Here is an 18,151-nt window from a genome sequence, read left to right on the forward strand (position 1 = left end):
TCTATCCTCTGAGGGAGAGGTGCAGTCAAAAAGAAAAATGTCACCTTATTTAACTCTTCCAAATCACCTGTCTGTGATGCCTCGTGCTACAGTGGGAGAGAATGTTTTGTTTCATCCTCAGCCAGCTTTTTATTTCCACTAATTTCCACCATTTCTTGCACTTTATAGATTCACTGACACTTCTCAGACAACATACCTGTTGGATTAAGTATGTCAACATGGTAATGTTGACAACAGTAGTAATATTGGAAACATTTTTCCAGCACAGAAACAGTAAAGGTGGAACTCCTGACTGAAATTAAACATTTACTTAATACTCAATTATTGAGCAAATCCCTCATCGACAGAGGAATCTGTATCTGGCTCTGTTACACTCAGATCCTTGAATAGATTGTGAAATCTGTGCCAAAATGGGGAGACTAGAAAGAAACCCCTTCCCCTTGAATCTTAAGGACAAACAAAAAAGCATCTTAGTGGCTGATTTAGAAAAAAATATTTTGCTATTAATCTCGTTTACAGTTGCACTGCAGATTGGAGCTAAACTAGTCTCATATAGCCAGACCTATCTCCACAGCACTGTGTCAGTGCTAGAGAAACGTCTGGAAGCATCCAGTATCGTTCTGGTTTAGGGGGAAAACACCCTGGGTTGTTTGTATTTCTCTCAACCAATCAAAATCATCTTGGGCATTACTCAACATAAAATGTAGCAATGGTGCCTGTGCAACACGATAGCATGCAGAGAGCAGAAAGGGAGGAGAAATGCCAACAGACATCACCAACCAATGGCATATCTGACGAGTCAGACTTGAGCCTGAATGATACAGGATGTTGATATTTGAGGCAGATATTGATGTTTGAAAGCTAAAAAGGTTGTTTAAGGATCCATTATATTAAGTTCTTTAATAATTGGAACAGAGATATTAAGTGGGACGTTACAGCTGAAAAATAAACATGTCAGACATTATAATGCTACCAGCTAATGTCTGTAAAACTGAATTTGTATCATTTAAAACTATAAGCAACAAACTTTATAGAATTCTAGACTATAAAACTTTATTTAAAAAGGTTAACAAACAGTCAGTACTGTACCAACCATACTAAACTATAACAAGCATTAAAGCAAATTATTATGCAGTTGAGCCTGTATTTTGACCATTAAATGAACAGTTAAAAAAATCTTAGTGATATTACTAATTTTACTCCTCGTTTCTGTAAATATGCTAGCAAACTAAGAGTTTTTTAAATCAACAGATAGAACTTCAATCAAAAGGCATTTCTGTACTGCACTTTTTGTTCTAAATGGTTTCAATGCTCATTCTGTGTAGTATCAATACACAGGTACCAGCTGTGTTACCAGTTGCACTTTCTCGCTCTCTTATTGTTAATATTTACTGCAGTCATTCCTCTACTAACCAAAAGAGAGGTAAGTCCTCACTGTCATGTTATAGCCTTGTTATATTAATGTTTTAGATGTAACTGTTATGCCCTCAGTATCAATGTTAATATTTTCCCTGTGTTATCAAAAATGGTATCAAATAATTTTTTTTGTATCAAAGTTAGAAATTCCAGTATCATAACAACACTATCTACATATATGCTCGAGAGATAAATCAGTGAAAAGCTAAAATATGCAAATAGTGTTGCTCTGGCTGATGTATCCGTCGGGCTCTAATACAGATATATCAAAGTCATATTCTATTACATGGCAAGTTGTTATTTTAACAATCCTTGAGGGTGACCTTATGAGTCCTTTACCTTTCTGCATTATATTGTTCTAAATGCACTGGATTATCAGTTCACAGTTTCTGTGGGGAGTATGGCATTTCCAGACATTTGTTTGGGATTGCCTCAGTGCAGCACCAGCGTCATTTCTCACCATAAATAGCGGAAGCATAGGAAACAAGCCAGGAAAGAAAAGATGAAAGAAGAGACGAATGTAAGGAGCGAGAAGTACTCAACACAGCTGACAGAAGGGAGGACGTTTCGGGCACAGTGGTAACTGTGCTGATAAATAAATATGTGCCCGGGGAGCTGCATTGAACCTGTTCGCCTCAGTTTGTACTCTATTTTCTTCCACAGTCTTGTTGACAGTGTGATGGCATCTTCATCTACACAGCTCTGCTGAGTCAGACCCTGATTTCTCTTCCTCCTCTCTCACGCACACCTTCCATCACCATGTTATCTACACTGTGGCTTCCTGCAGCAAAGAGGAAACTGTGCAGACTTCAATGTATGGTCAGCTCTTAATTTACAAATAAATACATATTTGATGCTGCTTTCCACTTGAAGAAACCGTTTCTGCTGCCTCAGGGCCCAGATGCTGAGCTGCCATGTGTGTCTGAGACTGACGTGTTAATAAATATTAAGTAAGCAATTAAGGGAGATGCTCTCATCAAATCAGAGCAGGGCCAGTCAAAAGAGAGATTATAAAACTGACTGATCTATTACTCCACTGCCTCTGTCTGCCTGCTTTAATGCTGCCTCACACACATACGGATTCAAACGCACACTCACAAATACAGACGACTCATCATACACACTCACGTGCGTGTCAACACACACATTCACCTACAGTGCGGTACATGCAGGTGCATAACACGCACGCTCACTCACATTCGACACACATACAGTATGCAGCTCATAGCAACCTTCCAAATGCAGGCGAACACTTCAAGCAGCGGTATACTCAAACTGAAAAGGGTCGTGCAACTCGTTGTCCAACCATGTGAGGAGGCCAACTTGTTTCTTTCTCTGCTTTTTTTTTTAACAGGTGGTGCTAGAAGCTGGTCGTCATAGCGAGATGGTTACATTATGAGTCAGAGGTTGGATGGTCTGCAACTCAGTTGGAGCCTGACGGAACTTGAGGATGGATTTGGGCTGGTCCCACTTTCATATGATTATGAGAGGGTTCAGGTCGTGGTGGGCCTAACATTCATATATTACTGTAAAATATAAAATTACAGTCATACACTGATAAGAATGCATACTGATCATTTAATCCATCATGTTTTACTTTTTCTTAACTCCTGGCTGTCGTTGGCTGCGCTCTACTCCAGTATGGGATTACTATATTTCCTCTAGTGGGATGTTAGAGTTTGACTTCACTTCCACCTACTCCACAGTATGAATCACAAACTGCTAACGTAAAGCATTACCTTTTGTTTGAGGTTAAATGGTGGTGGGTTGCATTAACAAATATGTTACTATGCTATATTGAAATAAATGCTATGGAGGAAACCTGGATATAGCCTTTGAAATTACAAAGTAAAAGCACAGTTTAATTGACCAAGTAATTTACCAGTCTCGTTTAAGTGTTGTCAATGGTTAAATTAAAACATAAACATTTCAACTTCAGGGAGCACAGACATTTGATCTTTCAGGTTTTGGTCTGTGTGGAAAACGAGCTGTGCATGTTCAGCTTGGAAACGTCGAGCAGAAGGAGAAGCTGTCTGTGGAACACTGAGCAGATCTGTCTTAGATATTGTTTAATTTCCTCTTGATTTTGGTTGTACCTTCCATTCTCAGACAGTCGACCCGGTCTTTATCACTGCTGATGTCGACAGGATGCAGGATGTGCAACGTCTTACACTGACTCTGTATGCACTTTTCCAGTATCGGCAGAAAGATTGTCCATTGCAAAGGAGTGTTCTACAGCTTTCTGACTTTTCGACCAGCACTTCTTTTGGAGTATACGTCAACCTTTACCATGCACTCTGCGCATTCACCTAAACACATGCACATGCTCGCATGCATGCACATTGTCGCTCAGTTTCTCCTTTTTTGTCACACAAAAACTGATTGTAAGTAAAGTGCCTAAAAAAAGGTGAACAAATTAAAAACTGTTTTAAAAGTGGGTAAAGTGAAGAATTTTGACGATTTGAAGGCAAATTAGTTGAATTGATATAAATAAAACAGAAGTGTAAAAGTTTAGGAGGATGAAAACACTAAAAAGTTCATAAGACTTTATTTGGACAGTCCACCTACAGATAGTTTACAACATTTCAACAGCGTATTTGTTTAGATTCAACAATGCAACTGTTGATTTATTCTGTAGATGTTTAACAGATTATCTATAGAGAATATGTGACAATTAATGAACATACTTTCTTGGACTATTCACTAAACCTGTGCTGCAAAAGTTGACTGAACTAAATTACTGTGAGAATTTATGGTGCATTGTCACATACATACTATAGATAAACATCTACTGAATAATGGCAAACAGCTGAATTGTTTAATCTCAACTAATAAGTTGCTGAAATGTTACAAATACTCTACAAACTATCTGTAGGTGGACTCAAAGCTTTAATCAGATTTTGAAAAGTTGGAAAAGTCTCAAAATGGCTTCCTTGCATCCCTGTGTGAAACAAGCTAAATATTAAGCAGAAAGTTCAGTGTGTCTCCACATTTCTTTGAGACAAAGTAATACAAAATTAAATACTTCTGTTCAGTTTGAACTGGTGATATCCATATTTCATGACACAGTGACATGTGTATGACACATTTTTCACTTCAGTATTATGTTAATCCTGTTATTGGCCCCATTTACAGTTGTACAAGTGTAAAATGTCTTGTTATAATCTATGAAATGTGCTGGTGTTTATGAAGAAACCGTTGCCACCTGCAATGCTACATGAGTTCTTACTGAGAGTTCGAAATGTCCACTTTTAAAAGGGACTTTGAGAAATGTTCAACCCAGTGTAGAATAAACCCAGTACACTGAACCTGTCCTGTAGGTGTGGTTTGCATTATAAAGCCATTTGGGTTATAGTAACTTTGGATGGCTCCATTGAAAGCATTCTTTGTAGGCCAGATTGTTCCCATGAGGCGTCTCACTTTTGCAAAAAGCCAGAGAAGATCAGTTCTTAATGGGTCAGCAAGACGAGGAGAATCCCGCACTCCTGTCTTCTTCCTGAAGTTGGTATCTGGCCAACTGAGACATTATTACACGACTTCTGCAGTTTTGCACAATAGGAGCAAAGCCCCCTCTACCTTTAATCTGAATTATGTGGAGCTGGTATCAATAACCCTGGGATAAAAATGAGAGTTACAATATTTGAATAAGCCATGGCCTTTCACATGTAAATTAAACTCTGCCCCCCTAGCCGAAACAAATTACAGCCAACTGCTGGTGGCTGGACATGAATGGGCTTCCTAATGTAGTCTGCATCTACAGTGGGCTGGGGAGCAGCTGGAAAAGAGAAACTGAGACGGGGGAGAATTTATGTGACAGTGCAGAGTGTGACAGTTTGCTTTTTTTTCATATTGAGTCTGCCATGCAGCCGTACTGTGACGAATGGGGCTTGGCTCCCTGAGCATCTGTCTCCAAGGACTCACTGAGGGGTAATTAGAGCTGTGGGATGATAAGGGATATTCTCTGGGCCCACTAACTATTAATGGTGGCAAAGGGGACGGGGCCTTTACACAGACCTCTGACATCTCACAATTCTGTCGTACAGGAGGGGGTGGAGTGGGACGGGGCGTTTGATGAAGCGTTAGATTTTGGTGTAAATTAAATCAGCCCTCAGGGAAAGAGTCACGGTTTGTGAGACCAGCTGAAGGGGTTGCTGTGAGTTTTATATCACAAAGCTGCCGACTGACTGATCTGAATTATTCTGAAGACTGAGAATAATAAAATCAAGCTGGAGACACTTTAAAAGAAAACTATGGTCTACTACTTTTATGTTCTTTGCTTGCACCATCAATCTTACAGTTATAAGACTGATTTCACAATACTAATTGCTGAGATCTCAAAAAGCTGCAACTTTGCTTAAACAGGGTAACAAGCACGAGCGGTCAGACAGTCATCATGTAAACATTCCCCAGGTAAGTCAAATTTATTTGAAAGTGAAAACAAAGACTAATCATTACCCAAACTGTCCATTGTAAACATCCATCACAGTTACCATACAAAGTTGGAGACCATTCATTTGACTGAAAATTGCTTGCTATAAGTCAAAAAAGTTTTCTCTCTTCCCGGTTCACCCTTAGGAGTGTAAAAAGAAGAGAGGTCACAGCATCTATCGTGTCATACCATTGGGGTACAACAGATGCGCAGTGAAATCTGAGCCATACTTTCCGAAAGGCTCACTAGCTGGTGTACTATTACAGAACATGGGGATGGTTGATTTGTTTTACTAAAGCGTTTGTAGTCTGCCTTTGGTCAAAATATATTTTATACAAAAAATAAAGATATTAGTAAGAATTCTAATTCTGCAATTATTGAAAAGGTCCTTAATAAAAGACCATAAACAAATATTTTCAGTATGAAAACATTCTTTTGTATACCGGCTTGTTTCTAACACTGTCTGCTGTAACCGTTCAACACTGCAGCTCCAATCACAATGGGCACGTGTTGGTCATAGCTCCCATGGGGTCAGAGAATGTATTCTAACTCTCATTTAATAGCTTTGGCCCATAGACTACATTGGGATGCCAATACATACATTTAAAAAACTCATTTTTGTAGGCTCTGTTAAGTTTTACAAATAAAAAACTTCCAAGGATTAAGACTGACCTTGGAGGAAACTTGTATTCCCCATGTCAACAGTTTTACAGAAGTCTTTTTTTTATAATGGTGGTCAATGCTAAAAATGCTTTCTGGACTGTCGGGGGTATTTTTGTTGCAATGCCTTGTTTGGCCACTAGCTGACCAACTGTCGTAAATTGTGCACACACAGTTTTCCTGTGCAATGAGGGATTATTGTTGACTTTACTTCAGATAATCCGACTGAACTGTTTACATGATTGACTGACCGTTCGTGTTGGTGCCATGTTATTACCAATTCTGCCCAATTTACAGATCTCATTAATTTACTCAGACTCAGACTCAGACTCAGACAACTTTATTAATCCCACAAGGGGCAATTGGTTTGAGCTAATTTATCTGGTGTCCACCGTATTCTCTGATAGATTGAACCAACGGCTGGAGCTGCAATGATAAAAATGTTAAAGTTGTAAAACCCCTTTAAGATGCAGGACTGGGGCAGTAAAGGTTGAGAACTGCTGGCAGGAGGGGACACTGTGTCACTCTCTAGCTAACACTAGTTGAGGAAGCAGACATCCTGTTGCAGGGATTTGGTTTATGCTGCTGTTGTTTTCCACTGCTGTGTTGGCTAAAGGCCAGTGACGGGGACTGGGCTCTCCAGGACGATCTATCACTGCACCACTCTTTCTCTCTCTGTCTCCGTACTCGGGGACAGACAAGGTGTTTACATACCTCTGCCCCAACCCAGCAATCACCATTCTCCACCTGTATCCATTGCTTTCTACATTCCCTTTCCTCACTTGGTCATTTTGTCATTTGCAAACTATCAGGGAGTTACTAGGTCGGGTTTGTTTGGAAATCTGAAGAACAGCAGACTGGGTCTAAAGTCCCAGCTGCACTGAGTCTTTACTTTTAGGAGGATGGTAGGAAAAAACTGATTCAGCATAGTATTGTGATATTTTGTGCTGCAATACTTCGTCAATGCACAGACTCCAAGTGTCGATTTTTTTAATCATAGGAATTAATATATTGCAAATACAAATTAAACTTTCGGTAGCCTGTTAGAATAATTAAATTAATTGCTTTCTCAGTTCACTATATACATTTTGCTGTTATAAATATTGAAGTGAGATGAATGGACTGAAAACTTCACGTCATTAGTTTGAACAGACATTGACAAAATTTTTCTTTGGGGATAAATTTTGCAGTTGAAAAAACATAATAAATCGCAATATATATTATTGCAATACTCAGCATATAGCATAAAGTTAAAAACTGCAATTTAAGGGACCTCTGGTGATCCCCGGCCCTACTGACAGACACATAAAGACAAACAAAAATACCTTCTTTCACTCCTTCACACAAAAGGTAAAAAGAACATTCAAAAGGAAAAATGAAAAATACAACTGGCCAATGCACACGCATTCATGAGCATCACCGAGGGAAAGACAATACTCCATATTGTTGTGTGTTGGGCCAATGGCCAGGGAAACTGTGTGTTACCTTCAGTCTGTGTTAAATGTGTTCACCTAACGTTTTTTGTTCTTGTGTTTCTGCATTTTAAGAAGCTTTACTTAGTCAGCTGAAAATGTCTTGAGGTTCATTAAAGATTAACCCAATGATGCTCCAGATATTTTGGGAGCAATATGGAGATCGGGAGAGTAGGTTTGGGAATTTGACATGAGAGCAAGGGGGAGGTAGGATTTGAGGGGAAATCATCATGGGCAAGGGTCGTCTGGAACAAGTTTCCCAGCAGCTTTATTGCACTTAGATGATCTCTCCTCCACACAGTGGAAATGGACTCAAGATCATCTATTAGATAGGTGCAATAAAACCTTTGGCAAACGTGTCCCTGACTGATTAAAACAGATAAAACCTGACAATACACAGGCACAGTACATGACAAACAGTGACACAGGAAATACACAACAGCCACAATACACAAACACGACAGCAACACATCAAAGGCACGGGCAAAGACAGGCACCACCACAACTACAGCAGGAACACCACGATGGAAAACACACAGGGACAGACTGAAGCACAGACACAACACAGACGGACATTCATATCAAATCTCATAGTAATACACAGTCTGAAGCCATGCACAGACGGAAGTTAAGCATGCACACAAACACACTGATAAGAATAAAGAGGTCAACCCTCCCAAAACACACACACACTTTCTCTGTTTCCCTCTCTCTCACACACTCACTCACTCACACACACACGCTGCATGTGTTTTGATTTAATCCTAAACACGAACACAGTGGTACAAATGACACAAGCATATTTTATAAACCAGAAGAACCCACAGGAAAAATACTTGGACTGTTGTCTATCTATTATCACTACTGTGAACCTGTGTTGTGTGAAGTACTTTGTGTAGAAGCATACGCAGACGTGCTAAATACTTGTATCCAGTCGATAGGAAATATATATCAAAAATCTATATTTTGCCCGTGGACTCTTGCCATGTAATATGCTGCTTGAGAACATTAATTTCAGAGAAATCACAGACACTGATATAGATGTGAATATAGATACAGATACACACTCATGTTGTATATCAATATGTGAGACTAAAAGAAAGAAAAATACGCAAACAACCAAATGAAAAAATAAAAATCAGCAAGTTAGTACAATACGTCAAGCAAGGACGGGAACAAAGAAAAAGCTCCAGCCTGATCCCACGACACCTGACTGAATTAGCTCACAGCACAACAGCAACACTAGAAAGTCAAAGGAACCAGAACTACAATACCATAAGCAACACACAACAAAAACAAGAGAGATAAAGATAAAAACAACAACAACAGCAGAGCAACAGTGACACAAACTTTAAGTGACAGGTACAAGATGGTCATAAATACAGAATATATATATATATATATATACATATAGATATATAGAAATAGGAAAAGCCAGATATACGTGTTGCAGATATTTACTTCATCATCATAGTGCCATACTCCTTGGCCATCCGGCATCTCAGAGCTCACACTACTGTCCTGATCGATTAGCCAGCGATGCACGGCGTGGGCCTAAAAGGACATACGACATAAAGACAGAGCCCAGTTAATCGCAACAGGGAGAAACAGAGGGACGGAGAGACAGAAGAGGAAAGGGAGAGGTAAGGAGAGAGGAGAGGAGAACAGGAAACAATGGCAAGGAAAATGAGAGAGATTCAAAGAGGAACAGGTGAACATTATATTGAGACACAGATAGAAAACAAGGTGGAGGGAGAGGGGGAGGAGGAAGAGAGCAGGAAGAGGAACCACCCCACCCCACCCTGTCCCATCCCACCTTGCTTGTCCAACCCCTCTCTCCCCCAAGAAACTCTCCCTGTGGGAAACAGGTCAGGTTAGGATGAGTGGTATGAGTGTGAAAGCACGATATGGCACAACAAGAGGGTATCACACATACAGTGATGAGCGCCAGGCGACGCCACACTGATGGCGATGGAGGAGGATCTGGTGCTGATGGTTTGTGGCTAAAAGATGGGTCAGCTGCAACCTACAGTACACACTGGAGTGAGTCCTTTACAAATCACGCTTGTGCAAGTGGCAACTGGACACAAAATGTAGTGTACTTACCCAGAATTCACATATAGAAATGTGCAACCACATTTGTGTGGCACGAGACACCACATACAATATCTATAACACAACAACACAGAGAAAAACACACAGTGAGGCCAAGTCTGGCCTCTGACTGAGATGCATAGAGAAGAAGTGCACATACTATTTCAGCATTGTCTTACAGCAAAGAAAGTGTCTGCAAAATATGTATGCAGTCCGCCAGACAGTGTGAGAAACAGCAAGAATGGTTCAAACAGTAATTCATTAAAAAATGTCAACAAAAGGCGGTGAGCTCCAGACAGTGACCAGATAACACTTGTTTTTTCCTCCCAAGACTGTCTGCTCCTCTCAGCCAATCAGACCGACAATTCCTCCTCCAGACAGACCAACAGTACGAGACAGAGGAAAGGTTGCAGTTCGGCCCTGCTCACACTCCCTCTGTTGAGTTCAAACACATATTCTGTAGCCAGCTCCAGTCCTGACACACACACATACATACACACGCACACACACACACACACACACACAACAAACCCCATCTGTTACTCTTGACTGTTGTCGCGTCAGCACCAAAAACAACCCAACGCAGCTCCTTTCGTGACGCTCACCGCCCCTTTGCGGCAGAAATACTTGTCAAGATTTACACTGGGGTGAAATCGCAGAATGCAGGGGATTAATTACCCTGTCATGGCTGCTACTGCACATTTACTATTTGCTTTATGCCAGCAATTTTACGGTACTTGTGTTGTGTTTTTAAGATGCAGTGATGCAGGCTGTCATACCATGACACTGCAAAATAACATTTATTTTAGACTGAAGGACCGTTTAGCACACAAACTGTTGACTGAAGGAGAAAACTGTAGCTTGGCCTCTTTACGGGGTATGCTATGGATTTAAAATAAACACACAAATAAACAAAAACAATGTACAAACTCACATACACACAAAATGAATCCCTCTAAACCATCACTTATGACCCATTAAAAGTGTGTGGTAGGGTATTCATCTACAGAGACCCTGCCCTCTGCCTGTATTTTCTTCTTGTTTTGCTGTGAGTGGGACATTGTTGAGCTGGACATTTGGGCAGTGGCATGGAGCCCACAGCCAGTGACAGCACGCAGGTGAGATTGAGATATCATAAAAAGGTAGCAACCAGGAACCAGACCATAAACAGCAGGACAGGTAGGTGCTGGCGGTTAGCTTAGTAAGCTTGCTACAGTATCAGCTTTTCCGATCCAACAACAGTGCAGAAGCTTGCAGTGTACAGACCATAGACTGTATATAAAGATGGACAACATGTCTCCAATCGCTCCAACCAGGGTTTCCCACATATTCATTTATTTGTGGCGGCCTGCAATGATCAAAACCTTTTCCGGCACATTTTAATTTCCTATATTTGGGGCTGGACTGTTCATTAGAAGCGCTGTTGGAATAAATATACCGCTTGGTTATTTATTGGCAGTGCAGAGCTGCTCTGGGCACAGACGGAGAAGCAGAATGTCAGGCACAGTGAAAGTGAAACTTACCTGGTAATTGTGCCTGGTCTAAAAGTTTGCTTCAGCTCTAACTGGATCTAATGATCAATTATCAACCCCCCGAATCCCTCCACAAAACTCCACATGCTGCATTCATGGACCCGCAAAAATGAATTCAGAGAGGAGACACAAACTGATATGTATGATGTATTGTTGTACTTGTAAGACACAGTACTTTCTTAACCCTTCATGTGGGGACAGCACATCTCAGTTATTTGTGCTACGTCACAGACATTACAGAAATGGTCGGGGGAGGTGGTTTCCAAAGGTTTTCCAACATTTGACGAGCAGTAATGAAGGAGTACTGTATACTGGCTGCTTTCTAACCCCAACTAACATCAATTGCATCACATACTGTAAAATAAATCCTGAGTCTAATCGTGTCTGTAAAACCAAGTCCTATGCTGAAAAACTCCTTTTAAGGTGGGAACAGACAAAATGTCCTCTTCCCTGAGGATTTTCCTCATCTTCCTATGTTTGTGGGGACATTTGATCCCCATAAGGACAGTTACACACACACACACACACACACACACACACACACAAAAGAGGGAGCAGGACCTTGTGTGTCAGGTGTTGTGTCCGCATTAGCTGGTAAACACAGAGCAGAGAAGCGGAGGACAATGCAAAAACAGACGGAGTCACCTCAAGGGTACTGTGAATCAGAGGGTGACAGCAGAGGCCAAAGTCCTGTGTAAGGACACCCGAAAATAGACAAAACAAGCAGAAGGGGGCAACTACAACGTACACCCAGACAGCACTCTAGTACATGTGCTTTGATATATTTTTTTACCTTTCTAAGCATGAATGTGCACTTTGCATGACCTTCATCTGTGAGAAATATTTGCAGTAACAAATACTCAGTAACGCTGTCTGACTGTGTACGTGGAGGGGAGTGTGTGTGTACGTGTTTATGTGTGGATGTGTGTACGTGATGCACGGCGGCTTCCTCTGTAGAGTTTGTGGCGAGTTACAGAGCGTGTCAGCTTAAAAGAATAATTGGATTAAGTAGCAGACGGCTACTGATGACAGGGAGAGAGGGGTGAAGGGGTGGTGGAGGAGGAAGAAGAGGAGGAGGAGGTGGGGAGACAGAGTGAGGCGGGGGGGGGGGGGGGGCTGATAAGAGTAACAGGCCATTTGCTGCTGAGTCTCTGGGAGCCTGAGGGCAGCCAGCAGACACACAGAGGGAACTCAAACCGTTATGCTATAGATTAGAGGGATAAAGGGATAACACTCGTCGTCTCTGGACAGCTAACTAGCAGCCTCTTGGCATTTGGGTATACTTTACATCAAATTTCAAGACAAGCATAAGACAACCAGTATGAGTCATGTACTGTACAGCAGAAAAAAAAAAGAACTCATCATTCTGTGTCCGTCTGCTTTCAAACCTTCCTGATGGCCCCTGGAGAAGGGCCACTCTCCAAGATGTTACCTCTCCACATTCACAGCTTATCCTTTACAGTGTCAGCTGCAGAGACAAAGCTGAGGATGAAACTGAGGACAGGAGTCAAAAGAGAGACCAGTGCTCATACTGAAAAAAGAGTGTGTGAGAGAGAGGAGTGGAAGAATGATTAGAGAGTAATCCACTGAGAGAGGAGCACTGATGAAACAAGACATAACATAAAGCTTCCTTGGTGTTTCATTTGTCACAAGCATCATTTGTTGTGTGTTGACACAGATGACCTCAGGCGGAGTGCACAAACACTAGTAAAGTACTTGAGCAGAAAAGAAAATGTGCTTCTGCTGGATGAAAATGTAATGGTGCAAAAATATGAATATAAAATACATATTTGAATTTTTTTTCCCAAGCTAGGTCACCCACATTTTTTATCAGAAGTTTTCGTATTAAATTCCAATTTTGCATGTTTGTTACTGCAGCTGCTGACATACTGTATAATCAGTGTTTGGCTTGTTACTCAAAAATATAATACGACAAATTACTCTTTTCATCAGTAATATTATCACACACAAGCAGCGCCAACATAAACATAAAATAAGTTAATATTAAAGAAAACCGCTCTACAGAGCACTGAGCTGCTGCTTGTACATGTGCCGCCATTACCTCAGCCTTAGCTGCACTTACAGAGTTCACCCTGACATTCACACAGAGGGGCACAAGAGAGTCTGAGAGATAGCTTGTAAATAATTGTTGTTACCTGGGGGTCTTCTGTTGCCTGTGAACGGTATTTTCCCAAGGATCTGTCTGAAAGATGGAGAGTCAATCAAGGAGCAATATTTCATCCACCACATATCCACTATCCAGCCACAAGCTTCAATAGTCTGTAGTCAGCAGCTGTCCACCTTTAAATTCCAGGTTTGGACTACAGCAGTCAGGCTACAGTCAACCTTCACGGCCAAAGAGGGCTCACCTTTGGTGTGGTGTATTTCCTGCTTCACATTGTTGTGCTGTTGGTCATAGTAGGTGTTTCAGACCAGAGGTCTGAAGTCGCGTTTTTCACAGTGGACAGAGTTTTAGTACCACTACCTGGGACAACGATGCTCTTGTCATCTTGCCTCCCAACAAAATCAAAGTAGTCTGAATATTACCAGCCGATGAATGTGAGCATTACAATCTTCCAAACTAGCTTGCTGCTTTGTGACGTTATGTGCAGTGTGATGATTCTAAAAATTAATCCACTGATGGGATTAATTGTATTTCAAGTCAGTAGTGGGGTGATAACAAAAGTAATGTTACAGCAAGTTATTTGGTTTTGGGGTAACTGTAATATCACCACTGAAATTTTATGAGTGATTGCCACACCACTCGTTACAGAACAAATAATATTACTGTAAGAAATACTAGTTACAGGTTACTGCCCAACACTGATGATATATAACCTATTTTCTTTTTCTTGCACTGTTGCATTCACATGAAGTTGTAGACTATAGCTGATCTCACATTCACTACACATATTGTTAAACTGACAGTCAACACAACATGCTGTGACAAATCTACAACAAGCTCACCAGAGATGGTTACAGTCCACCTCAGATCAGTCCATCTGATTTAAATTCACACACAATGAATAAGGTCGGATACAACAGGGAAATACAATAGCAGCCCACAACAATATCACATAAAAACACATCACGCATGTCCTGTTTAATTAGCCTTCCTGCACGTACCATACAGAGACATGTATAATGTTACTTTACATTATGTAAATCTGCATGTTGTAGTGAAACCATCTGCCAGACAGAGATACTGAAAACTACAAAAATTAATTAAAATTTTTGCACATTTTATGCTGTCCGATGATGACTTAAGTGATCTTTATGTGAACCCCACATTTTGTGAGGGCCACAGACCAATACTACAATATGACACTCTGAAATGTTTTAAATCATCTCATGACTAATGTAATGAACTTTAAGTAAAATCTAAAGGGAAAAAGACTTAAAATTCTGCATAAGATGAAGAAGTGTTGACATTTGGCAACATATAGCATGGATCCTTACTGTGCTTAGCAGAGGTGAAACAAAAAGAAATTCATGATTTGTTATTTTTGTGTGGAGGTATTCAAAGTTTAATCCTTTCTTTTTGCTGTACAACATTTGCAGTGTATGGACATGAGCTAGAAAAAAAATTACAAAGTTAAATGGCCTAAATTAAGACTTAGAAGAGCTGTATGTGACATTCAGAACAATAATATACATAACATATACAATAATGTATATAACAACTACAGTATTTGCTTTGTAACGAAACAGTGGAGTAAAGTCACACTCTCTCTCTCTGTGTGCTCTAATCCAAAGTTCTCTGTTCTTTGTTATGGTAGATGCTGCAGCAGCATGTACATGTTACTCCCTGTGAGTGTATCCCACTGGCTTGTTAATCACCACTGCTCTGCACTGCACTCATCCGGCTGTTGCCACTGATATTGGGAAAGTGTTGTTATAGAAGTGTAGCTCTCACCCTCTGGTTCCCCCTCAGGTTAATAGTGTTAGTCCTGTCTACACTTCAACGGTTATTAGTGCTCTTTATTGAGTTAGCTGTGTTAGCTGCTAGCCGCCAGTTCTGCCACCTCCATGTTGAGAATCACATGCAAAAAATTCCGCTAGGGCTGGGTACTGAACTCTGTTCTTTTTAGGGTACTGATCGCATTATGTCGTTCCTACCTGGTATGGATTTACATTGGTGCCAAAATTTTGGTACCTTAGAGCACATCTGGGTGAGAACACTGGGTTTACACAAGCAGTGAGGAGCGCCCCAAAGCTTAGAAGCCCGCCACAGAGCTGCTGGGTTCAACTTCAGACAGGAGGTGAAGGCACCTGGAAGCCAGGAAGCTGGAAACAGAGCTCTGTGCTGCAATAGTTGGTTCGTCGGGTCCGATTTTCTTTTGTTTATCATTTTAGTAATAGCCTAGTATCATTGCAAGACAAGCAGACACACAATTACATACACAAGCTGACCGACAGACAGAGAGACAAACAGACAGGGCCAGAAAATTAGCTCTATATGTTGTTTAAAAAGAGCAGAGGAGCAGAACTGCATTTTAGTCTACTACTTCTACTCACCGTGCTGCTTGTTCAAACATTACATTTGGGTTATTACAGAAAAAGTAAAGAACTGAAAAAGTGGTATCAGTACTGAATTCCTGTGACCAGAACTGGTACCGGCATACGTTCAAATGTGAACGGTATCCAACCCCAAATTCCAGCCCCAAACTCAAAATCATTGACAGGTTCTGAATGTTACATACAGCTCCTATATTTTTTAAATCAAAATTTTATTGTTGATAATAATTGTTGTAGCTTGTCCGTACTATTGGCACACTTGTTTGTGATTGAATAAAAGTCTTTTCATAACTGAAATCAATACAAGGCCAGAAATGTAGAAAAACAGCATTAACAAAATCAGCATAAATATATAAAAAGTCATGGCAGGGTTGATTATTATACACATATGACTGGTGGAGCTATGAGGTTTCAAAAAAACTGCCGAGCAGCATGCACCGAGCTTTCATTTGAATAAGGCCTCCACTGGGACAGAACAGCTCTCTGCTGCTCAATGGACCTGCACTGCCTCAATAACTCACACTCCCTCAGTGAGAACAGAGAGAACAATAAGGTACAAAGGAGCTGCGATATACAAATGACTGTAGCATTAAGAACCAAGCACCTTCCTCAAAACATCTATTCATCAGTCCAGTTTGTTTTAGCCCCGCAGTGCATCAGCTTCTCTCTTGATCGTCCACCTTTCCGTCCATTATCCTCATGTGCAGGAGAAACATCAAGTAATCAAAGCTCTAATGCCATGAGTCAAACTAGGCCAATGCCTGGTGAAAGGCTGACACAGTATCTAAACTAAATGGACCCCTAATAAATTATTCAACTCCTAAGAAAAAAACATCAAGTGGAGTTATAACAAGACAGCAACATTACTGAGGTGCTGGACAGTAAAGAGCTCTTCTCAGAATCCCATAAGGCACCTGATTTATCTCGTCTTCAGTTCTTATTTCAACACAACTTAACTGAACACATCTCGGAGGATAATAGAGGCCCTAATGTGATAAACTACAGGGGTGACTGAAGGAAGCACACAAAGGATGGATGTGTTATCTGTTAGCTAAACAGAGGCTTTGAAAAGTCCATAAAATACAAACTAGGAGAGATTAAGCAGGTATAGAGTACACTGCACTAGGGCTGGGTTTAGTTTGACAATTTTCAGTCCTACCACAGATAGTTTTGGTACCCATACCAAACAGATACAGATTCTCAAGATGCCTTACTTTGAGAAACATGGACATGTTTTCTACAAAAGCTTTTTTTCCAGCTAAACTCCTGACATATTAACTTCAAACTTAGTAGACTTAAGTCAGGAACTGTCTGATCTGAGCAGACAAATGTGTCCAGATGTCTACTATTTTATACTTGACAGCCTTTTGGTCACCTTTGGTCAATACTGCAGGTACTGAGGTCTGATATTTAGCCCTAATTTGGGCAACACTTGACCTAACACTGCAGTATGGCACTTTACAGTACTTGATTTAATAAAATTCTTAAACATGTGGAAGCCCATTTCTACCACTGTGACAAAAAAAAACACCCAGTTAGTCATTATAAGAAACCTTTTGAAATAATAAAGTAGCATCTCAAAAAAATGAGAAACTTTTTCAAAGTAATGTCTTGGTATCTAAAATGAGACTTAGTATTGCAACAGGATGACAAACTTCCTCAAAAATATTGACTAGGTGTCTAAAAAATGACTAGTATTAAGGGTGTAAATCTCAGGTTTCATCATGATACAATATTTAATCAAGTCTTTGGACAATGATTTGATATTTGTTGAAATCAAAGTCTACCATGATACTATTTCAATTTGATTCAAGGGAGAGATTCGATATAAGACAATATCTAGATATCTTCAATGTCATTCCCTGACTGCTTATCATTATCTGCCTGACACTAGGCAGCTAGCATTGTTGAATGTTTAAGAAGGAGGTGACACAGACATGCCCTGAGAATTTCAAAATAAAGGCGGACCTTATAGATGATGATATGTATCGATGTTTTCACTTTGCATCAATAGTATTCAAATCAAATCA

At 40.4% G+C, this 18,151-nt stretch overlaps 1 protein-coding gene across 12 annotated transcripts in view; it reads right to left on the reverse strand.

The window, feature by feature from the left end:
• ank1a (ankyrin 1, erythrocytic a) overlaps nt 1–18,151 on the reverse strand; it is a 120,922-nt gene that overhangs the window by 60,887 nt on the left and 41,884 nt on the right. For 9 of the 12 annotated variants that reach the window (XM_049579823.1, XM_049579832.1, XM_049579829.1 and 6 more), the window contains exon 2: nt 9,439–9,531. The exons of the other annotated variants lie outside the window; for them this stretch is intronic. In XM_049579823.1, coding sequence (XP_049435780.1) covers nt 9,439–9,531 — 93 coding nt within the window. The remainder of the gene's footprint in view (nt 1–9,438; nt 9,532–18,151) is intronic. 12 annotated transcript variants of the gene reach the window in all.

Source organism: Epinephelus fuscoguttatus, linkage group LG6 (genome assembly GCF_011397635.1).
Source record: "Epinephelus fuscoguttatus linkage group LG6, E.fuscoguttatus.final_Chr_v1".
Classification (NCBI taxonomy): Eukaryota; Metazoa; Chordata; class Actinopteri; order Perciformes; family Serranidae; genus Epinephelus; species Epinephelus fuscoguttatus.